Below are 25,934 nucleotides of genomic sequence, written 5' to 3'. Positions count from 1 at the left end.
GTTGTAGATGGCTTGATTTAATTGCTTTATGTAGTAATTTAAATCAGTTGGTTGTGGAACTTGGAGCACACAAGTAGATAGTTTAAAGTGGTACTGAGGAAATGCTGCATTGTTTGAAGTACTCTTAGAGATCTCAAATCAAGTTGTTAAATATGCCTGATCAAGTGGATCTGAAAGGCTCCATGCTGCTATTTAAAGAGCAGGAGTTTTGGAGGTGGAAGTTCTTTTAGTAAGTTGGCCAGTGTGGACTTAACTAGTAAAGATTTGATCAACTCTTTTTAAACTCCTTGAGATGTCAGTGTATAAATTGGCTTCATTGTTTACCTGTATAGTATTGGTAATAGCATTGCTCAGTTGCTTTGTGACATTTTTAAGACAAGCTTTTTAATTATGGATCTAGCACTTGCTCAAGGATGATTTCTTGTCACCAAGACTTTAAAGTCAGTGCTGTGCGGTGTATGGTATCTTAACTTTCAAAACTATTAATAGGCTAGATTAAAACCTAGTTTATTAATAGCCCTAACCATCCAGAAGGGAATATCTAGTCTGTTTCCATTGTAGTAGTCAACATTTGTAATTTGCACAATGCAGCGTCAGTATTGACTATTTGATTTTTTTCTTGCTTTTTTAAGAAATTTTCTATTTCCATTTCATAGTGTGAAATACTCTTAAAATGCCATTTTATAATTTTAAAAATCTCCATTTGTCATAATTTTACCTTATTTGTAGGGTTGTGCATCCAACATCAAATTTGTGAAGCAACTTTAAAAGATGGATAGTTTAATTCATTTTGTAAACTAAGTTTAAGTAATGCACATGCTAATTAGTTTACTTATTCCATTTCCTAAATGTATATAGTCCAGTCCTGCAAGTCTGTTCCCCACATAATTAAATTGTGGCTAATCTATATTTTAAAATATCAAGCTGCTAAAATGTAAACTGGAATATCTAGCAGATGTCCTCTCTTCCTGAACTACAGTAGTGAAATGGAAAGTGTTTTTTCATTACGGCATAGTTTTCTCCATTGGAATGAGAGTAACTGGAAAACAAAGATTTAACGAGAGAATGTGTTGTGTAGGGAAAAATGACGGAATAGACCCATTCTGAATTATAGAAATTGGTGTTGCATGTATTCAGGGGAGCATGTGATGCATGGACTATCTATTGAGAATGTTGCTGTTTACCTTTGTCAGATATATATTGGTGCATTTTTTTGTACATGGATTGCAGTTAATGTTGCATGGCCTGTCCAATGTCACCCTTGTAATTAAATTTAATATTTGATTTAAAGTAGCTTCTATTTCAAAAACTTTGCACGGCTGTGCTACTCTCCGTGTTTTCTATTGACCGTTTTTTGCTGGCTTTTTCTAATTTGCTAACCAGTGCTCTCTGCTGCTCATCCTAATGCCAACCACAGGAGCAGCAGCTGCCACTACTTCAGGTGAGATATCCCTCAGTAGAAACATTTTGTTTCTGCTCAGTTATTTTTGCAATCATGTACACTCGCACACTCATCACGTTTTAAAATGTGATGCTAATACCAGCAAGTTGTTTTTGTTTTCTTATACTTTCCATTTTTATTTCTATCTCAACTATGCTTATTGGTAATATTGTTGACTTTGTTGCAATTTTTCATGGTTTGATACAAAGAAAATAGTGATGCAAGAGTTTACTGATTTTTAAATTTAAGTAAATTGTGAACAGCAGTTCAAAATATTTAATTCGCCTGCAGTTCTCATTTGGAGAAGCGGATAGTTTTGCTTTTTGGATGAATTGGCATATACATTTGGTTACCAGACTGATCTATCTTCAGTTAATGGAGAATATTCTGTTTATGCTTTTGACCTTTTTCTGTGCCCTCATCTCATATTCTCGAAGTTTAAGGGGTTATTCATAGTATGTGAAAGTTGCCTAAATTGATTTTCTTTTGTTTTTACTTTCCTCTTCCACAACTTGTCATGCCATAATTTGTCATCTTTGTATTTTTTTGTGTGTAATATCATATCTGATCTAGTATAAATCAGAAATGTGGATCTAATTTTAATGCCTCATGTATCTATAACTTAGTGTAAACCAAACTGTAATTCTAAAATTGTTAGACAGTTCCATATGTGTCTTGTTAAAATGACGATGAGGGTTGCCATAAAATGTCTGGTCAACAATATGATGTGCTATTGATTTGAAATCACTCTTTCATTTCAGGTTGCAAGAAACGTAGTCTTGGGTTGTAGGATGAATGCTTTCAGCAATAATTCTGAAACTTAATGTAGCATTAGATTTGAAAGGAATATAAAATTGCCTGTTTACAATAGTTATTCTGCAATGCTGGCAAAAAGCAGTATTTAGCCACTCAGGAATTAGTTTTGGATGTATAGTATTCTCTGGAGCTTGAATCCTGTCTCAACTAATGGCAGTGCCACTGGTTGTAAATTAGTGTTAACGGTTCTTGCCAAATTTTGAAGAAAAAATTGAGGCATTGATACACGTTTTATTTTTATATATTTAAGGGGTTAGGGAATACTATGTTGAAGTCTTTGTGCTGCAGAGTAATTGGTCTATGATAGTTTTTGTAAGATGAATAAATTCTTAATGGATTTAAGCTCTAAGCTTTAGAAGACTAAGATTTGGAATGTGATAAATCAACTAACTAAAATGGTGATTTATGAATTAAAATAAAAGTTTAATATCTTTATACTAAACCTCATTTAACAAGTTGCTGGCTAGATGTCATCAGTTAGGCAAACTTCCAGGTTTGGCTTATTACTAAGGACCACAAAGTGCAAGTTTTCAAACTATTTTTCTTTTTGTAACATGTTGGTAGGAATATTTCAACAAATTATCCAGAAATGTTAACAAAGAGTATTTGTGTCTGTTATCTATATACTAAGTATTTGTGTCTGTTATCAATATACTAAGTCAATAATACTAGATAAAAGGTATATGGTGCATGGTACTGTATTTGACTTGAAGCAGGTCCAGGTTAACTTGGAAATGTATTGTTCCTCCATCATTCTTGAAGAGAATGAAAGTTAAAGTGCTGAATGAGGTACCAATCAAGTGGATTGATTTGTCATGCATGGTGTCGTGGTCCTTGTGTTTTTGGAGATTCCTTTATTGTGCCTTGTAGATAATGGAAAGGCTTGGGGTGCTGGGAGATGAGATGTTTGTTGCAGGATGCCCATTGTTCTTTTGCCACAGCATTTGTGACTGGTCCAGTTGAATTTTGGTGAACAGGGAACTGTCCCTCCCCAGCATGTTGATGGCAGGCTGGGCAATAACATTGAATGCCAAGGATAGGTGATTAGAATCTCTCTTGTTAGAGATGGTCATTGATAGGGACTTTTATGGCATGAATGTTACTTGAGAATGCAGGGTGATTTTTTTTAAATTTATGGCATTTAGATTGGATGTGACCAAAGCATTTCTCTGAAAAGAAACATTCAGAATCAAAGGGATCAGGGAAAGATTTTGAAGAGATTTGTGGCAGGGAGGAAGCAGCTAGAATCTTGATCATGTGTGCTGATTTGATGTAATGGTTGTTTATCCAAATTATTTAGTTGCATGACTTTAATATAGAACTTGTTCATGATCTTAATGTGCTCAATGTGCTGAGCATTTGTACACCTGAGACTGTTTAGAATTGGCAATGTAAGATAAGCACCTGCAGCAGAGAGGTAACTTATTGACTGTTGTACTGAGCTTGTATTTTGTTTCTACTACTTTACAATCACAACTATTACAAATCTCTGATCCTCTGAATCCAAATGATATAAACTTTATCATAATCAAACTCCAATGTCTTGGCATAATGTATAACTCTGCCAGTTGCCAAGGTAATACTTATTTTTAAAGTCTTTAGATTTGAAAATCAAATTTTTCATTGCCTATTGGTCCTGTGATTACTGAATAGTCAATTATATTTTAATCTCCTGATTTAATTTTACCATGTATATTGTTCTCCAAAACTAACTGCTAATGCATTTTACTTTTTGTTACTTCAGCCACTTCAGGAGCATGGACTGGTTCAATTGCTGCCATATTATGAAATTGCAAAATCATTGAACTTTTTGACAGTAGTAAATGGGTTATAAATTGTTTTAAATACACCAGTAGTTCACTGTTCTCCTGCAGGGGAGAAGCAGCTGTCATTCCCATTGGTCTGGGTCTATACTCTGACCTTTCCCATGATGTTAATACCTTCATTTTCATCTAGAAAGCCATTTGGTTGAAATAAACACTTCAGAGATTGGCAAAGCTACATTATTATCAATGTTATCTATGGGGAGAAAAACTTTAATTTTGTTTCTTCAGTCTTTTTTTAAATGTTAAAATGGTTTGTTTTGAAATTCAAGTTGTAAATATTTGAGTAATGAGGAATGTTGTGCCAGTTGTTTACTGCTTCTGTACATGCACTACACAAATTACAATGTTGTAGTTGCCAACTCTAAATTGTTTCTGTAACTGTAGGATTACTGTACAATTTGACAAATGGGCATGGTGTATAATTCTTTGAATTGGGTATAGAATTGGTTGAACTAGATGTGGCATTAATTTGACATTTATTCTTTTGATAACACATGGATATACTCATTTACATAAATCTGACTAGTCTGGAAGCTATTTAGTAATCCATTCTTGTAGTTTCTGCATCAAGGGATAGTTGTGTAAAAGATCAAGCTACAGAAGGTAATGATGCCAATAATTTCTACTGATACTGATTTTACTTGCATCGAAATGTCATTTGATTTTTTTGAATAAATTGTTCAGTTTAAATTTGAAGAGATTCTTAAAATTGTTCATACAGTTCACTGGCTATGTAGTTACAATGCAAGAGCAATGCTTATTAAGAACTTTGTAGTTTTGAAAAAAAGCAAACGTGTATCAACTGTGGCTGTTAGAATAAATACCAAGAAGCAGAGGGTATGTTAAATTTGTTTGAAGTACATATAAATGTTTTTACACGTTCTCAAAAGTAACATACCACTAAAACTCATAACCAGGTCGGACGTCTTATTTTGTTAAGTAGAAATCATGAAGCAACTGTTCTCCATAAAGTAATCTGCCCATGGGACGAGCCATCTGTTCCATGAAGATGTTTAATTCCTTAACTTATGGTATTTTGACCTTTTGTTATAGAATGCAGTCCAGCAAATGTTTCATTCTGTGGTATAAGAGTAATTTCTTTAAAAAGCACATCCCATACCCATGCCACCAAGAGCAAAGGTAACAGTGCATTCGAATACTGCCACCTTCAGGTTCTCCAATTTGTTCAATAGCATGATAGGGAAATGTAGTCTTCACCACTACTATGTCTTGGTCCTTGATTGCCCTCAAGCCAACAACATTGGGAGTATATATATCAGAAGCACTGGAGGAGTTCAAGGTGGTAGTTCACCAACACCACCTTGAGGACAATTAGGGGTGCATAATATTGGCCTTGCACCTGTAAGTAATAAAGCCTCATGTTCTGTCAGTGAACCACAATGGCGATCACCCTCAAATTAAGGGATTGCCAATACCCTTTTGCTACATTTTGCAGCTTGTTGGATTTATTACTTATTTCCTAGCAGTATGCTACAATTTGTTTGCCAATTGTTTAAATAGCTATTGTTGAAACAGGCATTCTTCTCTACTGCAGTATGCCTCCAATTAATAGCCTGGTTCTGAGCTTGCAAACTGGATGGAGTTGCAGGCATATTGAGTCACAAGCCAAGATATGACCTAAGCCTGCACCTTTATTTGAGTCACATGCAATGCATTGCATTTTGGCTCATTTTCAGCTCTTTCTAACATAATGTAATAGTACATTGTAAATGTGAGTAATCTCCAACTTTATGCTTGAATGAAAACATCTCCACAGTTACCTTTTCAGAATATTTTTAGTGACCTGGTGCAGAATTTCAGAGAAATTCAGAATTCCAGTTGTACTTAGGTATTTTGTTGAATTTTAAAACACTTGTATGCATCATCTAAAAGTTAATATGAAATAGTCAAAATCTTGGAATATAACTTAAAAATAATTTGTCACAGGAAAGTTATGGATGCCCAAGCAGAAACCCATAGAGCAGCATGTAGAAGAGAAAGTAATTTTGGATCCAGAACTGGAAGAAGCTTTGACCAGTGCATCAGATACTGAGCTCTGTGACCTTGCAGGTAAAACATCTTGAGCAGAACTTTGGTACATTGCTGGGTCATTTGTTTTTGTCTTTGGTAGGACAATGGAGGGGGATTGTGCAAAACTTTTAAATTAAAAGAATTTTTGTTTACTCTCACTTTCAAGCTTGGCCCTAATTGAAAATTAACAGAATGGATGTAATTCCTATTCAACTTAAGATATTACACAGTATAACAGATTTTTTCAGTGAACAAGATGAGTGTAAAGGGAGCATGGGAAAACAAAACCCAGTGAGTTTGGAGGGAATGTGGACATCCAAGTCTGGTGAACCAGTTGCCAAACCAATTAATCAGATACAGGATTATCAAAGATGTACTGCACTTCATAAATTGCATCATCCATTTAATGCTCTATTTGATCTAATTTCATGAGGCCTAAACTAACAATCCAGAGACTTGAATTCAAATCCTGCCATGGCAACTGTAGAATTTAAATTCCGTTAAATTTGGCTAATAATTTAATATTTTTAAAAGCTTTTCATGATTAATTATGTCCACAGAAATACTGGAAATATGCCACCTTTATTCAGTCTGGCCTATGGGATTCATGGCCCATTACTGTGGTTGATTTGTGCCTTCTGAAATGGCTGAGAAAACCATTCAGTTCAGTGGTAATTATTATTTCCAAAAATCTTGGGTGTCTGTGCTGATTACTGAGCAACGTGGAGTGTACTGTTACTAGATGCATTATTTATGGCACAAGTGGTCTTCATGTAGTCTTTCAGATGAATTTCAGTGAAATATGTTGTACATATTAGGAGATCAGCATCCAGTGCCACAGTACTAGAGTGTATTTTCCCCCTAGATTCTTCTTGCTTATTGATGTTTCCAGTGGGTGGAGTTGGGGAGGAGAATGAGGAAAGAGAAATATAATAAGACTCCAAACGAGTCCTAGCTGCTTAACTAAAGAAATGCCAAGGAGGCACCCATGCTTCTCTTAGAAGTGGGACTTGTATTCCAAGTGGTAAAGAGCAAATAGAATAAATCAATGACATGGGGTAATAAAGCAATTTTTTTTTAAAGTCTCAAACTATATTCGGTACTCATTGTTTAATAGACTATAATTGTATCAAATTTTAGGTTAGGGTGTCAGTGTGTAATAAATTATTGTTTTGATCTTTTCCCCATGCACATTCTGGAATTTTTAATTCAAAAACCACAATCGTTTAATATTTCATTGTTTGCAGCAGAGCTGCAACTTAGCATTGCTAATGACTTCCTGACAAATGGTGAATTCTAGCAATTTGCCACATTAAAGAAACGATAGCCAATTACATTTGGCTGTTTTGTTTCAAGATTGTTTTGAAATCTATATTTTGTGCACCATAGAAAATGTGCGAAAACATGATTAATCAAATGCAAGTAAGGTAGACCATCTGTTCCATCGTTTGGTATTACGTCTCCTGTTTCATTCAAAGGGGAAATTACTGACAGTAATTGAATTAATCAGTTTTAATGTGCCTGTTTTTCAAAGTTTATGTTATAGCTTGGTTTAAAACTCACTCAATTGAGCCAAATGTTTGAAAGGTTATCGAACCTGTTAAGATTTTATTAATTTAATGTTTCTTAATTCCAGCTATTCTAGGAATGCACACTTTGACCAACACTCATTACTGTGATTCAGTTGATGGAAACAAAGGGGGTTTGAACAGTAAGTTGGAGAACATCAATAATATCTATGATTTATTTTTCACTTGATTTTGCCCCATTTTTCTTGGAAAATAACTGGCCTTCATGTTGAAACAGCATTACTGATTTCATTATGTATTCAAGAAAATTTGTTCTTTTACATAACATGTGAGCAGCATTGGGGCATAGAGCCTTTGGACCATGTTCTGCCATTCAATCCAGTCATGGTTGATCTGATCTTTGGCCTCAATTCTACTTCCACTGCTGCCCACCACCCCCCCCCCCCCCCCACTTCCCTCTCCTAACTGATAACTGCTATTGGAGCAAAACTCAGCCTTCAATATATTCAGTGACAGTCTCCCACAATCCTCAGATTCACCATTTCAATCTTAAATTATTCTGAAACTATGACCCCTCTTGGTTCTGGGTTCCACCATGAGGGGAATTATTTACTCCATCTACCTTGTCAACCCCACAAAAGAATCTCATTCTAAACTCCCAATATATGTATAGGCACAGACAGTTCACCCACATCCTTTGAACTGTTTTAAATGGAGGTATGTCCCTGTAAATAAGGCTGCCAGATGTAGTCTTAACAAAGATCTATAGTAAGTCTTCCTACTTTTGCACTTGATCCTCCTTGCAATAAAGGCCAATATTGCATTTACCTTGTGAATTACTTGCTGTACCTCTGAGATATGCATGTCAGATCCTTTTACATCAGCGTTCTGCAGTCTCTTAATCCACTTTTGTTCTTCCTAGCAAAGTGAATTTAATTATAATTTGTCTATATTTGAAATTCCATGTCCTCAACTTGCTTTCCCATCTTCCTTTGCATTCAGCAAAGTTTACTGTATTACATTTGGTCCCTCCATCCAATAATGTAGATTGACATTTCTTAATTCATAGCAAATTCTATCACTGTAACAAACCTTTAACTGTCAGTAATCTACATGCTGCTTCATGATGACCTGTTTGGTCACTAAACACCTATACTAGATGCTTTGCACATGACATTGAAAATTTCCCTGTGCGTCACCTACATTTTCATCAAGTTCCAGTAACTGTCCCAAATTACTCTGGTCATATTTCCACATTTCACTTCACCTGAAGTTGAACCAAAGTGGTAGTATTTATTGCTGTGTACTTGTACTTTGTGCTTAATGAATTAACCAACACATGGATTTGTTCAAAAGTATAAAACAGCGATGATGTAGGTATTGAGCAGGTCAGATGGCTTCCATGGAGAGTGAAACATTTATTTGGGGCAATGACTTTTCATTGGAATGTTTTCCGGTCTGCAATTTTTGTTTGCTTTTGATTACTGTTCATTAGAATAGTTTGGCTTAATAGAATAAAATTTTGCTTAGCAATTCACTAAAGGTGTTATTTTAAACCCTGCACATATAAAGTGAAAACAACCATGTTAAGTACACTGACTTCACTGAAGTAAGCCTTAAACCAGCATCTATTGCAATCTTGGTATCATGTCAGTATGATATTGCTATCTGAAGCAGCACGTCAAGCAGATTGCAACATTTAAAATGCACTGGACAAGAGTCCTTTTCCTTTACATAAAGGGATCCATTTAATATTTTAAAAGGTTCAGGATAATTGGTGAAAAGTGTGTCTGATTTGCTTTGAATGGTACCTTCCAGATGTTGTCAAAGGTGAGAAGGTCAAACCTGTTTTGGATGAACCTCCCAACCCAACAAATGTAGAAGAAAGTTTACAGCGAATAAAAGCCAATGATCCTGGCCTTGTGGAAGTTAATCTTAATAACATTAAGGTAGGAGTCATGTTTATTGGTTTATTTATTGGTTTATTTATTGGTTTATTATTGTCACTTGTGCCGAGGTACAGTGAAAAGCTTGTCTTACAAACCGATCGTACAGGTCAATTCATTACACAGTGCAGTTACATTGAGTTAGTATAGAGTGCATTGATGTAGTGCAGGTAAAAACAATAACAGTACAAAGTAAAGTGTCACAACTACGGAGAAATGTTGTTGAATACTACAGTATTTTTAGTTGAAAAATGCAATTTTATTTAAATCCTCCCTTATTGCAGTAAAAAAAAGGCTACTCTAAGCCATGTGTTAACACATGCTTTAATTTATTAATTTTAATAGTCATATGTGCTTTTAGCAAGAAATAACTCAGTACCAGAAGTACCCCTCTGTCATGCTTTGTACTTGGCAGAGGTCTGCTGCAGAAACTCCTGTTTTTTTTTAACTGAATGATGACCTCCCCAACTTAAGTAGGGTAGGTCTGAGATTGCAGCAGGTAATATACTGTGGTTTGGCATCAAGTCAGTGCCTTGACTGAGGAGCTTTTCCAAAGTGCTGCTTCCAATGATTGGTGCAAGCCTGTTGCTTGATAAGCTCACCTCCATTCTATGCTGTCGATAGTAATAGCCCTCAGTGTTTTGCACCCTCAAGGTGTTGTTAAGACCATCTAAAGGATCCATGCATACTATGTCTGTTTCGTTTCTTGGCCACCTGTACTCTTTTTGGACCCGTGCCTCGTGATTATAGATTTTTTTTTACTTTTCCCCCTGAGGCTTATTGTTTCCAGTCCAATTAGTTCCCGGATCCCTTGGGCATTCTCATTAAACCAGTTTTAGTGTTCATGGTAGAGGAGCCAAGAGTTTCTTCACAGGCTTCAATTCTTCAACAAACTCATAATCTAATAAGTGGTGGTGTTCTCCACCCTCTTGTATGTCTTGAACACATGGGCAGCCTACAATAGGTACCTTGAGGCACTTAAAATATTATCCAACACTCTCTGCAAAATCCTCCAAATCTATTGATTCACCTACTGTCAATGCTGGTGTCTTCTCCAGAGCTAATATTCCATGCATCAGGATTGTGATGGCTTTCAAGCAGCTCCAGTGAATGGGCCACATCTTCTGCAAGTCTGGTATCAGACATTTGAAATGAGCATTACTCCTAGGTCCTACATGAAAAGTGATTTCGAGGAAGACACAGTGCTTCAAAGAAGATTTATCACATTAGTGGGAATTAATATCCTTGCTGACATGCCTGGTCCACAACTGCTCAGTGTAGGAGGACATCTCTGCAGGGGTTCCTGGGAGTAGAATTCTAGGCCCAACCATCTTCATTTGCTTCATCAATGACCTTCATTCGCAAGGTCAGAAGTAGCTATCTTTGCTGATTGTGCAATGTTCAGCAGCATTCATGACATCTCAAATAATGAAGCAGTCCACAACCAAATGCAGCAAGACCTGGACAATATCCAGACCCGGACTGGTAGGTAGCAAGTAATATTTGCGCCACACAAGTGCTAGGTAATGACGATATTAAACAACGGAAAATCCAGCTATCACTCCCTGATGTTCATTGGCATTATCATCACTGAATCCCCCACTATCAATGTCCTGGGGGTTAACATTGATCAGGTACTGAACTAGAGTAGTCATATACACAAGAGTGCCTCCTAACTCCCCAAAGCCTGTCCACCATCTACAAGGCTCAAGTCAGGAGTGTGATGGAATGCTTTTCACTTCCCTGGATAATTGCAACTTCAACAATCATGAAGCTCAACATCATACAGGACGTGGCTGCCTGATTGATAGGCACATATGCACCCATCCACAACCATTCACTCCACCATCAATGTACAGTAGCAGCAGTCTGTCCCATCTACAGGATGCACTGCAACAACTCACCAAAACTCCTTAGACATCACATTCCAAGCCCATGACCTCTACTAGCTAGAAGGACAAGAGCAGCAAAAGTATGGGAACACTATCACCAGGAAGTTGCCCTCCAGGCCACACACCATCCTGACTTGGGAATATATTACTGTCCCTTCACCACTGGGTTAAAATCCTGGAACTCCCTCACTTAACAGCATTGTGGGTATACCCAGACCTCAAGAACTACAGCAGTTCAATAAGTCAGCCTGCCACCACGACCTTCATGGGAAGCTAGGGATGCACAATTAACTGCTGTCTCAGCCTGTGAAACCTACATCTTTTGAAGGGATATGGGTTTTTACATAAATATAATGTATATAAATATAAAAAAAGCATTTGGCACCTCAGATCTCTAGGCAGTGTTCAAACAGCAGAAGGAACTCCCAACATCCCAGATAGCTGACCCACCTACCTGCCCTATCAATTAGCTCATGCCTTGCCCACAAGAGTCTGTAGTTCTTGTTTAGAGGTTGGCCACTTTAGTACAAACCCACAGAACTGGAGTGGAAACAAGTCATCCTTGACATGCTGGGATTGCATGAGAGGGACAATGTCCAGGTACCAAAATGATCAATGGAAGATCTAGCTCATGATCTGTGATGCCTCGATTCTGCAATAAAACATAAATTATTTAATTCAATCAATGAACTACAAAAAATACTTAATTGCTGCTTTATTTCAAATATTTGTTTTTAATTTATGCCTCCAAGTTTTATTTTTTTACTGCCAGTGGACTTCTCTCCATTACCTAAGAGAAAATGGGCTTCAAAGGCCAGTTCTTTCAGCAATTGAATTTCTTGCGGTTTGGCCAGTCAAAATTTACTTGGCTGTTGTTTACCTGAGAAAGGAAAGAAGACTGACCATTCTCTTTCAGCATCCAGTGCTTAACATGAGCTAAGTCAGAGGCCTGTAAAAGGGTTGAGGAGTAAGCAGTCAATAAATTGCAAAAAAAAATCTGAAATTCTTTGAATAAATCACTTTATTGGGGCGTACTTTCAGCAGATTTTCAACGTGGGCAGATCTGGTAAATATAGTTAAGATGTTTGAAAATGGGCAAGTTGGCCAATGATCCAACTGGTTGACTAGTTAGGATCCAGTGTGGTCAGAGAAACCAAGTAAATACTCATCAATTATTTGAATTTGTCCTCTAGAATATTCCAATTCCAACGTTAAAAGATTTTGCGGAAGCTTTGAAAAAGAATTCTCATCTGAAGAAGTTTAGTTTGGCAGCGACTCGGAGCAATGATCCCATTGCTTTCGTAAGTTTTATTTTTGTCTAGTTGCACCTTCGCAAGAAATATTTTATTTTGTGATGGATTAACTTGAAATTGATCTAGGCAGTGTAGTGTTGCCTACCCTATTAACGTTGCTGCATTATCAATGCTTCCTCACCTAACAACCAACTGCTGGCCAAAACTAAGGCAACTTGCACTGTGTGTATTTTTTTTAATGGTTTGTTTAGTTGGAATAACAAGTCCACTGGAAGAATAGTACAAATTGTTATTCAAGTCTTACTCTATTTAAATGTTGCAGTAAAAAGGGATTTGCGAGCCATGGTCCCTAAAATGCTAAGGATTGCCATGCAGATGCAACAAGTAATTAGGAAAGCTAATGGATTGTTTTTTTGATGCTAGGTGTGTGGGTTACGAAAGTAGGGAATTTTTGATGCAACTTTGCAGGCTGTGCTGCTGCATCTGGATTACGGCATGCAGTTTTGTTATCCATATTGAAGGAGGCAGTTTAAGGAAGGTTCATCTCTGGGATGGATTAAATGAAGAAAGGCAGTTTTACATCTGTCGCAGGGAAATTGTTAGAAACCATTATTAGAGACATAGCAAGACACTTGGAAACATTCAAAGCAATCAAGCAAAGTCGATGTGATTTTGTGAAATGAAAAATGTGTTTTACTGATTTTTGGCATTTCTTTAGTGCATGCTGTGTATAAAGAGGGAACTGGTTGTTGTGCAATACTTGGCTTTCTAGAAGGCATTTGATAAGTACTGTATCAAAGGTCATTATGGAGGATAAAAACTCATGATAGGAAACAACATGGATAAAATTTTGGCTGGCTTAAAGGAAACAGTCAGCACAAGGAGCCTTTTCTCATTGGCGAGATGCAAAGTTAGGGATGCCAGAGGAATTTGTGTTGGGGCCTCTTTTTTTTCCCCAATTTATATAAATGCATCGATGCTAAATTTGCTGCTGATACAAAGATGCATGAAGGAAAGTTGTGGAAAGGATTTAAGGAAGCTGCAAAGAGATGCAGGTTAAGTGAGTGGGCAAAGATTTGACAAATGGATTATAATATCGGAAATTGAAATTTCTCATTTTGCTTGGAAAATAAAATGAGAGATTGCCAAGCCCTGGAATACAAAGTGCACTAGAATTTAAATGCTTTGTTCTGGAGACTGCACCTGAGCACTTACCAAACATCTTTTTTTGAAAAGGCTTTAGCAGATATGCTACGAGTAAATACAACACTTAGAAGTTTAAATATTGAGTCAAACTTCATCACTGGTGTTGGAATACAGGCAATCATAGATGCACTGAAAGAAAATGAAACCTTAATGGAGATCAAGATTGATAATCAGGTAAGCTGTTTTGCATATCATGGTCTTTGGTGTACTGATGTTAAAACAGTAAAGTGTTGCATGAACCCTCTTGGATCTCAACTGAAAAAGCCTACAATACATCTGTATCAAAGCTGAACCAACAGTACCCTTTATTGGTTAAATTTGTTACACATCTTTAACTTAATTAGTTTTAATTACTTATGCTTTCTACCAAGAAGTAAATATTGCAGCACCATCCTCCTCAACTAGACTTTTCAAGGTATTATTAGTGTATGGAGATTTGCAAAGATATGCAGGAGTACATTGTCATATTTTTGCATCGTTTTAAAATGCAAGTTGAATGAGTGTTTATATTTTAAAAAAAGACCTATAGCTAGTTTATGAAAAATAATTGCTAACTTGTAAAGTTGGAAAGTTTTAAATACATTAATAATAATGTGTTGTTACCACACCTGAAATGCTTTAGATTCATTCCCAAGCCTTTTTCAGCTCCCTCTCATTTAAAATGTCAGTCAGACTATTTGAACCCTTAAATTGTCACTTTATAGCAGTAGAGGAGTGACATAGTCAACAACTTTCATCAGATGTGTTTCTACTCACAGCGCCAGCAACTAGGTGCAACAGTTGAAATGGAGATGGCACAAATGTTGGAAACAAACACCTCAGTCTTGAAATTTGGGTATCAGTTTATGCAACAAGGACCGCGAACAAGGGCAGCAGCAGCCATAACTAAAAACAATGATTTGGGTAAGTAAGGTCTACAGTCACCTTTGGTCACATCATAGTAGTGATTCCTGAAGGGAGATTTCTATTTTTGCATTCCAGACCACCAGAGTTTATTAATAAAGGTACACATTTGAATATAATTCAAAGGTCTCATTAAATGGTTTAAAAATAGAATACTGGAAACTCAGCAGGTCAGGCAGTAATATGGAAAGAAGCAGTTAATATTTCTGATCCAGAACTGGGAATCCTCTGGGTTCTTGCCTGAATGATCATTTATCATGGATGACGAAAGCTAAGTGCTGCAATGCTGGAGATCTGAAATGAAAACAAAATACTGGAAATACTCTTTGCCTCATAAAAGATCTGTGGCGAGATAAATTTTACATCAATATGAAATATTAACTTTTTTTCTTCAGTCTACCTGATCTTTTGAGTATCTAATTTTATTTTTGTGAACCTTGTTAGTGCATGTTGAAGCTTTTGTACCCAGAGGAAGAGAATAGAATAAGTTCAGTTCATGCAGTGTCAGTCAAGCCATTCTTCTCTTCATAGTGCATGACTCTAGGGGACGTTTGACCAAAAGGAGTAGGTTTGACCAGTTTGTTTAATTTTGACCCAAGTATTCTGTGTTTTAGCTCTAAGTTCAGAATTACAAAAACATGAAACTATTCAATACAAGGCAGACAGTAATCAGTAAGTATTCTGTTTCTATAGAAAGTCAGATTATTGCAGGGCAATAGAATTCAGATAAGACTTTCCCTGAAATGCACCCACATCCCACAGTAGTTTGGGTAATATATAGAAACTACGCAACTGATATCAGATGGAGAGAAAATGGAAGTTGAATTTCTTTTCGGTTATCCTTGCTGTGTAATGGTGTCAGCTGATGAGACTTGGCACTGACTTCACACTTTTTCTGAACAGACTGATGCTTGCTCTTACTGATAAGGGTTCTCAGAACCTGTGGAGCTCTAACTCTGCAAATCAGTAGCTTCAGAAGATAAGGGAATCAGGTGGCTATCATGATCTTGGAATGACCTGCTTTCATTCAAATATTTAATTTTTGCGTTTGAAGTAGCCACCCACCACCATTTCCCCACTCTTGCAGCTATCTGTACCAATTTTTTTGTATTTTGGTTATGTTCTCTATCATAACACCAGACCAATTTAATGAGTCAAGTACATACTTGGCAACCACTGTAGAAGCTATGAAGTGTAAGCAGATATTAACACCTCAGCTAACAAAGCAGGGCATCTTGGTGTTTCCATGTATGGGTATGAACTAAAACAAATCCCATGAAGGACACTCAGTTCTTGAGGTTATCTCATTAGTAACAGTGGGGACCATCAAAGTGCTCCCAAATCATCAAAATAAAAACAAGCCAAAGTCACAACTGAAATAGCCTTTGCTTCCTGCATAGTGACAAAGTAAACCTCTTACATAATTCACCATGGAAGCTTTCTTGATGTACAATTATGGATAAAGTACTATCGCTTTACCTTAAATATAAATTTGGAGATCCTTTATAGTTGCATTAGTTCCGTTTCTTTCAGTAGGAGATATTTGAGGAATCTTTGGTGTAATGTAGCTATGAAATTATCCTTTTAAATTTCCTCTATTTTCCATGAACAAAAGTTTCCTGAAAACATTTTGTATGAACCAAAGATATAACTGATGTATCTACCCTTGAAATTACACTGTAAAATGTCACTTTTACATGCTAAATTATTTTTGTTCCTGCTAGTTGCTGTCATCTTGATTCTTCTTCAGTCTGGGATATGAGTTAATTACACTTCATGCACCTTTCCAGCTGTCCGGCCACGAAGTTTCAAATGGTATTAAGTGTGAGCATGGAGAAACTGGAATTGCTGAACTAATCACCAGTTTTCTGGCATTGCACTAACTGATTTTAGTTTTTTTGACTTCATCTTAACTTCACTGCTTTACCTATTTCTGACCAGTTAGAATTTCTGAGACTGGATGCTGTTTGAATGCATGTTCCAATATACTTGCAGTGGACCAGAGAAATTCTAAATTTCCAAAAGATAGTAGTGTGTGTCTGTTCTAAAAGTTTGACTATTATTTTAAGCCTCTACAGTTACGTTTTTTTCTGTTTTTAATACAGTTCGCAAAAAGCGAGTTGAAAGAGTTACATATTAATGGTATTCTGGAGCCTGTGCCTGCCTGGTGCTGTATTTCATCCTATGGAAGATCCACTACAGTGTATTGGGCAAGTTGCCAAGCCTAGGTCAAGGCATTCATATATTTGCTGTCTGGGTAGAAGGGAAAAGACTGGAATTTAACTCCTCCACTGTTCTAGTAGTAAGTGTAGTTTGACAGTAACTTTTACCCGCAAACATCACACTTTTTTCTTTAACTTTTTTCAGGTGACCTCATGAATAGCACCAAACTATCTTGATATGCAAAAATGTTAGATTAAAATATCCAGTACAGGAAAAATGTTTGACTTGAAATTTGCACTGTGCCCAACATCAAGTATTTTTTAATCTTTTTTAAACTGTAATTAAAATTGTGCTAAAATTATAGTGTCTTGTGCAGTTAAGTGTAATTTTTGTACTGCATTTAAGCTTCCAATGTAACTCAGACAAAATACTTTTTTTTAATTTTGTATTAATTAAAAGCTGTAATGAGGTTTGTTTTGGGACTTTGATTTGCCTGTACTGTGCAGAGTTAAACCATGACCACAGAAGGTATCTGAGTTTCTACATGAATGTGGGAAGAACAGTTCAAATCAAGTCTCAACACAAGTAATTCTTCGGACTTCCTGCCAAAAAAGCTGCTTGCAAATGTTAAATTCATTGATAGTCTTCTGCTGCAAATTAATTTTATTACCAAAATGATTTGCTTCGATGGAAACTGTTAGAAGAAAGTAATAAAATACTTGTAGATAATCTGAATGGACTATGGTAGTTGGCACTAGTCATAACTGTTTAACCAAAGATCTATAAATCTGGACTTTGACAGTTTTATTCTCCTAATGTATTAAGTATTGAAACCTGCATACAGTTTCAGTAGGCAAGTTAGATTCTATGAAGTACAGAAGCTAATAGTATTGGGGAAACATCTAAACAATGCCCACACCAGGTGTTAATGGTTTGTAAAAAATAAAAAATGCAAAAGATCCATGCCAACTTGCGCTGAAAGCTCTGTGCAGTAAAAAAAAAAGTTATGCCCCTTTAAAGTTTATATTTGCTGATTATTTTAAAGTTTGTCTAATGTTTGTATATATTTAAAAAAAACCTGTGGCAGCATGACTAATATTACAGGAAATATTCTGAATGCTAGAAAATCCATGCACATGCCTGCATTTTGTGGTAGGTTGCTTAAAGGACCAAGTTGTGAATGCTGTCTGAAAGTCCTAGGCCTTGAGCGTTTGTGTGGTTAAGCTATGTTATGATAACATAATGAATAGCTATGTCATTGTTTGTAAGCCCATGTATAATGTTTTCCTTATCAGCTAATGCATTGCATTGATGTGGTGGTTCTTTCAAACATTCACTTAATGGGATTTTATAAAGTTGTTAACTGCTGAACTGTCTGAAATTTGAGCTTAAATCATACAAAAGATATTGTCTGATCATGAATGAGAATCTGACTTGTGGTAGTAATTGTTCACAAACTAAAAATTGATTGTTTAATGTAATTGTATCACATACCCTTATTTCTGAAATGGCAAAATGTCCTTGCAGAAGGTGTAGGATTGTGATTGTTCTGTTTTATTGAATAATTGGTTACAATCTAAGTAAAATGCATATCAGAACTAATCTGTTAAATGAGGGAAGTTTATGTAAGATGCAGTGCTGTGTATATTTAAAATGTACAGCATTCTACAACAAAACCTGAGGGATAATAAAGTTTTTCATACTTAAACTCTATTGTTTGTTTCTCATTTAGTTATCATCCTAAATATGGAGGTGTTTGATAAAGTACCACAAAAAATATTGCACTGTGTATATTGGAGGACAAATTAGTAGGGAAGAAGATTAGCTAACTATATGAAAACTGAGTTGAGGGAGGAGTCAATATTCAGGTTGGCAAGTATTACAAGTGGATCAATGCTGGGTCCTTAACTGTTTACAATCTGTTATTAAGACATGCCTTTTCCTGTGTTTTTTTTCCACATGAATGAACTGCGTGTCTTGAAAAATAGACGGGAAAGCAAGTTCTGAGCAAGATGCAAAGTATGTAAAGAAATATCGATAGGCTAAGCAGTGGATGAAACAAATGGAAAATGGAGTATAATGTGGGTGCATGATGGGAAGAATAAAAATGCAGAATATTGGTTAACTGGAGAGAGGCTGTAGAACGCTGCTTTGCCAAGGAATCCAAGTGTCCTGCTACATAAAAACAAAACTAGCATGTAGGTACAGCAAGCAGTTAGGAGGGCATTTGGAATTTGGCCTTAATTGAAAGAGTGAAAATAGGAATGGGGAAATCTTAGCAAAGCTATGTAATGCTTGCTGTGGCCACATGTGAAATAGTGTGTAGAGTTTTGACTTTTTTTTAAGGTTATACTTACAGTGAAGGCAGTTCAAAAAGTTCATTAGATTGGTTCTTGTGAAGAGGAGTCTTGTGAAGAATCAATGCCTATTTTCATTGAATTTCAGAAGAATAAGTGAAGGTGATCCTACTGAAACACTTAAGATTCTGAGGGGGCTTGGGGTAGCAGCTGAGAGGATGTTTTGCCTTGTGTGGGAATGTTGAAAAAGGTGGCATATTTAAGAATAAGATTACTAGTTTAAGGTGAGCTTCTGAATGTGAAATTCTGGGAATCTGTAAAGGGATGTGGAGTAGAGTTGCTGAGTATATCAAGAAAGGCAAACTTTTGAACTATGGGGAAGTCAAATATCAAGGGAACTGAGTTGTTGCCAAGATCAGATCAGTCAGGACTGACTGAGCAGGAAGGCCCTGACTACTCACTGCTGTTGCTCATGTTCAAATTCCTCTTTTAATTCTCAGTTTACATGTGTATCAATGCTTGTTTTAGAAGTCTGTGAAGGCAAAGTTTCAGATAAATTCTGATATCAAGGATCATAACTAAATGTCATTTCATTTGAGAATTCTTGGTTTGGAACAGTACATTTTACATTGATTAACTAAACTAAAAGCTATACCTTTTTATATAGCAACAGTGACTGCTATTCCCGATATACTAATGCTAGTTAAAACTATAGAAGTCACCTTACTGAACTGTAAAGCTGAGTGTTTACATCAGTTGCCAAGCCTTTTTCGTGGAACTTTGTTTCTAAGAACAAATTTTACTTTCAACATCTGATTATACTTAATTAAGCCTCCTTTCAAGGGTAATTGTTTTTTAGTGCAGTGTGGGTTTGTCTGCCATGGAACTGAACTCATTCTAATCTGTCATCAATGACATGCTGGGTAATTGTGACAGATGATTTAACCATCTTTTGTGCAGGTAAAATGAAGTAATTGATCATTTTATATCTTTCTGTTCAAATTCACATGCTATTTTTGACCTTGGGAAATGCACACCACAGATCTTGTATTTAAATTCCACTTTTTCCATTTGTTTTGATTTTGTCTGGATTTCCAAAGTCTTGAAATGCTTTTAACTAAATTATGAAAATTTAAAGTTTAAGCAGCGAATACATATTCCTGTTATTTGGTTCCAAATATTCCAGTCATAAATTATTTTCATTAGTGTGTATGTAACTGAATGTTGTCTGATGGCCGAGCATCAGACTCTTTAAGTTGCATAACCAAGTGGTAGTAGAATGCATCCTGTAATAAATGTAATAGTTTCCGGGTTCTAAGTTGGCAAGTCTTGGTAATTGGAGCTCTGCCATCTTGGTGAGTTATCTGAGGGAGAACAAAAGCTTGGTGTTAGGAACCCTCGTGATTAAGTGGCCACTTTCTCTCCAAATTCTGTCAACTGGTTGCTTGGATAAGGTGCAATGGGAAAGCTCTTAGAAACAAAACGTGCTCTGCATCTGTGTTCAGGAGAATGAGGTTACAAGTAAAAAGCAAAACTTGGAAGTGGTTTATGCTCAAAAGCTACATTTCCCTTCAGAGAATGTGGTTGTATTTATGGTGTGCAGTGTTGGCTTGGCTCAATGTTTTTGGATTTCTTCCAACCTGGAAGGTGACCTTGTACCTCAACATGTGAACAGGTGTGTGTGATAAAATAAACAACTTAAAATTGCTTTAATGGACTCTGGATTGCAATGTCCTCTCAAAAGGAAAAAAAAACAACCACAGCATAGTATGTTGAGATAATATGTGGTAGTGGTAAGTAATACATAATCATGACTGACATTGGCATGGTCTCCATTCTGCACCCTTGTAGCACCATGATATTTGCTCCTGATGTGGTTTGTGTAGATCTTTAAACTTTCATTCTGGTTTTCAAATCCCCTCCATGGGTTTGGCAGTCTCCAGCTCTAAATTTCAGCTTTACAGTCCTTGATCTTTATTCTTTCAAATCTGGCTACTTGCCTTTATAAAATTTTAATCACTCCACCACTGGAAACCTTGCCTTCAGCTACTCAGGCTCAAAATAAGTTTTAATTATTCATGTTTTGCTATTGTCTAACCTCATTCTGAATTATTTCAGCTGTCTTATTATAGGCAGAAATTGTTTTTGTTGCTGCATACTTGGTAAAATCCATTCCACTGTTTGATCAAGCGTGACCATTGCTGTGATTGAATAATTATTAAATGCAACATGTGGTTAATTTTCCCAAAATATGGCTTATTTTAACTTAAAGATTTTGTGGACAAACCTAATAAAAATGTAAATTTATTACAATTGACTGCAAAAAGTTGCATTTTATAAATAAGATTTCCCATGTCTCCTAACTTATAAGGAGAATAACCAGACCATACATCTGTAAACATCAAGGTAAGTGTTAATGTGTTGTAGTAATCCATCTTTTTTTGGTGATGTATGGTAGGTATTTCTGTTTGTCACGTAGATGAAAGAAGCACTCAAGGATATCAATGTCTGGATCAAGTAATAGAATAATGTCTTGGCTGGGGAGCTAAACCTGGATATGTCACAAGCTGGCATACTCTTTTAGAATTATTAACAATTTCAACCTTGTTTAGGAACTTAAATTAGGTTGAAATTCTATGTTTTAATGCAATTTAATCTTAAACTAACTTGCCATATAATATCTCATAGCTTCTAGTGTTAATGGGAGTAATTGGTTTGCCTATATAATCTCATTTTACCCCTAATACAGACATCAAACTGTACATTCCTTGTATGGTTTGTCAAATAATTTTAGATGACCTCACTGGTTTTTGTTTCAACTGAGAGTTAGATTCTCTGGGAATGAAGTAACTGCACGGACAATGTCTTAAAACTCAGCATGTCATTACTTGATATATTACACTCGTACAGTATGAACTGGAGTGTCTGCTTTGATTTGTGTACTCAAGTACAATTTCAAGTTTGTACTCCAAGTATGGTATTTTTGTACTCGACTTCATTGATCATCTTTTCCTAGCTCTGGTAACACTGTGTACTCCCAACTATGCAGGCTGAATTTACTCCAAGACCAAGTGCCTCAATGATCATTTTAAGTTTTGCCAGAAAAGGGTAAAGTATGCAAAAGAACAAGTGCCCTGAAGGATGTATTCTCAAATTGAATGTTGTAGGGTTAATTATGAACTATTCCAACTCTAATCGGATTAAAGACCCATAATATAGTCAGAAAGTTATCATTCTTTAGAGCAATTCCCCTTCTTGATAAGTTTAATAGATGTCATGAGCAAACATCGAAGGAATTAACCAAGATAATGCAGCCCACACTACTTTAATGCATCTTTTAGTGTTGCACTGTTGGATATGCCAGCTTCAGGCTGAGATGTCAACCCAAGGTTCTGTCAGCTGTGAATGTGTGTGTGGGGGTGGGTGGGGAATGACTCATGGCAGTGTACTAGAGGATCATTGAATTATCTCTCAATAATTGGTCATTGTTACACTGCTGCCTGATGTGAATAAACTGACCTGTGCAATTTCTATAAGATGGTGAGTACAGTTAAAAACTACCTTTTTGTTTGAAAGGGACGTCCTGAAATGGGTATGAAAAGTTCTTAAAGAAGTGGACATTTGCCAACATCTAATGCCCAACTTAATTGCCCTTAAATGTATAACTGAATAACTAGTTGAGCCATTTCAGAGGGCATTTAAGAATCTATTGTACTGTTGTGGGTATAAAATTGCATAGATTAGACTGGGTAAGAACTGCAGATTTTCTCCCCTGAAAGACATTGGTGAACTAGATGAGTTTTTGCAATAATTCAGTTGAATGGTCAACACCACCGAACCCTTCTTAAATGTCCAATTTATTCAATTAATTGAATTTAAATTCCACAGCTGGATTGACACTCTAGGACTCTGGATTATTAGTTTGGTAACGTAGCCACAACCATGCCATAAATGAGAGATTACACGGTTATCCTGGATATTGGACAACTGCAGGGCCAAAGACTAAATTAATGAGATCGATAGACTGAGAATTAAATAGCAAGATGACTTGATCTTCAGTCATGGTACAAAAAGAAATGGTGTCTACATAGGATGAATATTTTCATGTAAAGTAAGTGGATCTAGATGTATGCAAGATAAAACAACCTGTTTTTTTTAGTACACAATCAAGTTGTTAAGACTTTGATGCCTTTCCCCTGTGAAAATGCATTTCAATGGGACTAGTTTAAAACTGACCTAATTTTGGCTGCTAATTCTGACCAAATTTATTGGTTATTCATCTAGTTATTATCGTACATTTTCAAGGGTGATTAAGATTGGCATTAAATGTTGGGCTAACCAGCAATGTCTGCTCTAAAAACTTATACTCATTTCAGGATGGCCCTTTCAAACAAAAAGGTAGTGAGTACAGTTCATAACTATCTTGCTGTAGAAATTGCATAGGTCAGTTTATTAACATCAGTTTATTATCCTCAATAATTGTTATCTATATGATGGGTTTGTTTCTTAAATCAAAACACATTCTGTGAAAATATTGTGTGAATATTACATCCCCATCCATAAGCAGCCAGTAGTTAAGCTTTTCCTTGAATCGAGTTTCAGGTGTGACTTTCTAACTAGACAACCAGGAATCATTCCACCCAAAACCAGACAGGGTTAGTTAAGCAGATCTGGCCACATCTGTCATTGTTGACACATTTGTAAGGGGGAAAGGTCTCAGTAAGTACAATGCAAGATTGTCTGTTCCTCCAAGTATATAGAACCATAATTTCTATTCTTCAAAGGGATTTCCGGAGGCACTGGAAGAGCAGGCATGGCTTCACAAAAGTATTTCCACTTGACATCAGTTGTCTTCAACACTTCCCTTGACCCAACTATCAAAAAAAACACCACGAGAATCACTAGGTTACTGGGCCCATTTGGTACCTGCAATTTAATAACACTGTCAGTGAGGCTCAAAGTTCCATTAGACAGTGTCATGTTCATCACACTGTTACACAAGCATGCCGTTGACTCTGGCATCATTTGGTGTCTTTTGCTCTTGTGTGTCTTGGGTGATCTCTACTGATTGGATGTGTGGGTCACAACCCATTTAGTGATCTTCCAACTAAAATTCCCCTACTTTGCACTTGTTACATTACATTTTACTGGGGTCATAGAACTTAATCATTTCCTCTTTATTTAGAGGAATTTACGCAGTAACTTTCACCCGTAATTTGTTCTTGACATTTTTCCCCATACTATTTCAATGTACCTATGGAGAGAGAAAACTTAAGTCATCAATGGAAATTAATAAATCAAACATACCTGAGAATTGGTTACTTACTAACTTTACATGGGATGAGGATCTCGCTCATTTATCCACTTCATTGTTTTTAACTGTTCAGCTTGAGGTAAAAGGCAAGGTTATGAAAGTATTATTAGCAATCACCAAATACATAGTTTTCAAATTGGGTTCTGAGTTGCAGAGAATTTTGGTATTAAACATTCCAACTGTAACACTTTGCCACTGTGGATAAGCAAAAGCTCTTTTAAAGCTGCTGTTTATTTTTACTTTGGGCATTGTACTTGAATGCACGCCCCAAAGTAATTGTGATTGGCTTGAGATTTGATTATTTTAGTTAATAATGTAAATTTTCCTGACTCATCTCCAGTAGGATCTCTCAGTTAATGGGTTTATAGCATGCAAGCGGACTAATTAATCTTTGATCTTCATCCACATGCCAGTAAACAAGCAAGCTTGTTGTACTCACTGTTGTAGCTAGTGTCTGAAATCATCTTATTGCTGACTAATTACCTTGTTATTTGTTCAGAAAAATGTTAATAAAAAATTCTGAGCACAGTACTGCTTTAGGATTTGGAAATTCTAGAAATATGAGGGATTTCTAGAAATGTGGGATTCTGCTGATGTTTATGTGATTCCTGTGAGTGCATCAGTAGTTTGGGAGGTAGGCTAAAGGTTATAGCTTAGCCAATGTTATCCTGGGATGCTGCAGCCCAATCTAATTGGGTGGCGCCATAAAAGTCAATTGACTTCGACAAAGTCTTGATGTAGGATCTCGACCCAAAACGTCAACAATTCCTTCCTCCACCACCCCCTCCCCCCCCACCCCAACCCCACAGATGCTGCTCGACCTGCTGAGTTCCTCCAGCTGTTTGTTTTTGTCACAGTAATGTTTTTTGCTGTTATTTTAGCACTGTTTTGCTCCAATTATTTATAAAATACTTTTAATGGAGTAATAATTTGCAGATGATGTGAAAACCAGTGGTGGTGGTGATGGTGTGGAGAGTAGTTGTAGGTTACAGGATGGTATTGATCAGTTGGTAAATTGAGAGAACATTGGCCAATGGAATTTAATCCTGATAAGTGTGAGGTGATGCACTTTGTCCTTACCAATAAAGGTAGGACATACATAATGAATGGTAGGACCTTGGAGTACTGAAGATTATAGAGACTTAGTGTAAATCCAAGGATCTCCGAAGGAGGAAAACACTAAGATGAAGGAAGAATACAGGATATTTGCAGGGCATATAAGAGCAGGGAAATGATGGTACAACTTCACAAAACATTTGGTTAGGTCACAGCTGAACTACAGTGTGTAGTTCTGGTCGCCACAATATAGGAAGGATG

General features: G+C 36.4%; 1 protein-coding gene across 3 annotated transcripts in view; it reads left to right on the top strand.

The window, feature by feature from the left end:
• tmod2 (tropomodulin 2) overlaps positions 1 to 18,714 on the top strand; it is a 52,158-nt gene extending 33,444 nt beyond the window's left edge. For 2 of the 3 annotated variants that reach the window (XM_052040601.1, XM_052040602.1), the window contains exons 4-11: positions 1,418 to 1,441; positions 6,031 to 6,153; positions 7,751 to 7,825; positions 9,462 to 9,592; positions 12,675 to 12,782; positions 13,971 to 14,114; positions 14,699 to 14,843; positions 16,949 to 18,714. In XM_052040601.1, coding sequence (XP_051896561.1) covers positions 1,418 to 1,441; positions 6,031 to 6,153; positions 7,751 to 7,825; positions 9,462 to 9,592; positions 12,675 to 12,782; positions 13,971 to 14,114; positions 14,699 to 14,843; positions 16,949 to 16,983 — 785 coding nt within the window. In that variant the 3' untranslated portion in view covers positions 16,984 to 18,714. The remainder of the gene's footprint in view (positions 1 to 1,417; positions 1,442 to 6,030; positions 6,154 to 7,750; positions 7,826 to 9,461; positions 9,593 to 12,674; positions 12,783 to 13,970; positions 14,115 to 14,698; positions 14,844 to 16,948) is intronic. The other variant, XM_052040603.1, reaches the window with a different exon arrangement.
• The last annotated feature ends 7,220 nt before the right edge of the window (positions 18,715 to 25,934 follow it).

The sequence above is a fragment of the Pristis pectinata genome, chromosome 28, assembly GCF_009764475.1.
Source record: "Pristis pectinata isolate sPriPec2 chromosome 28, sPriPec2.1.pri, whole genome shotgun sequence".
Lineage (NCBI taxonomy): Eukaryota > Metazoa > Chordata > Chondrichthyes > Rhinopristiformes > Pristidae > Pristis > Pristis pectinata.
The sequence above is the reverse complement of the archived record's forward strand: the minus strand, read 5'-3'. Positions and strand labels throughout refer to the sequence as shown.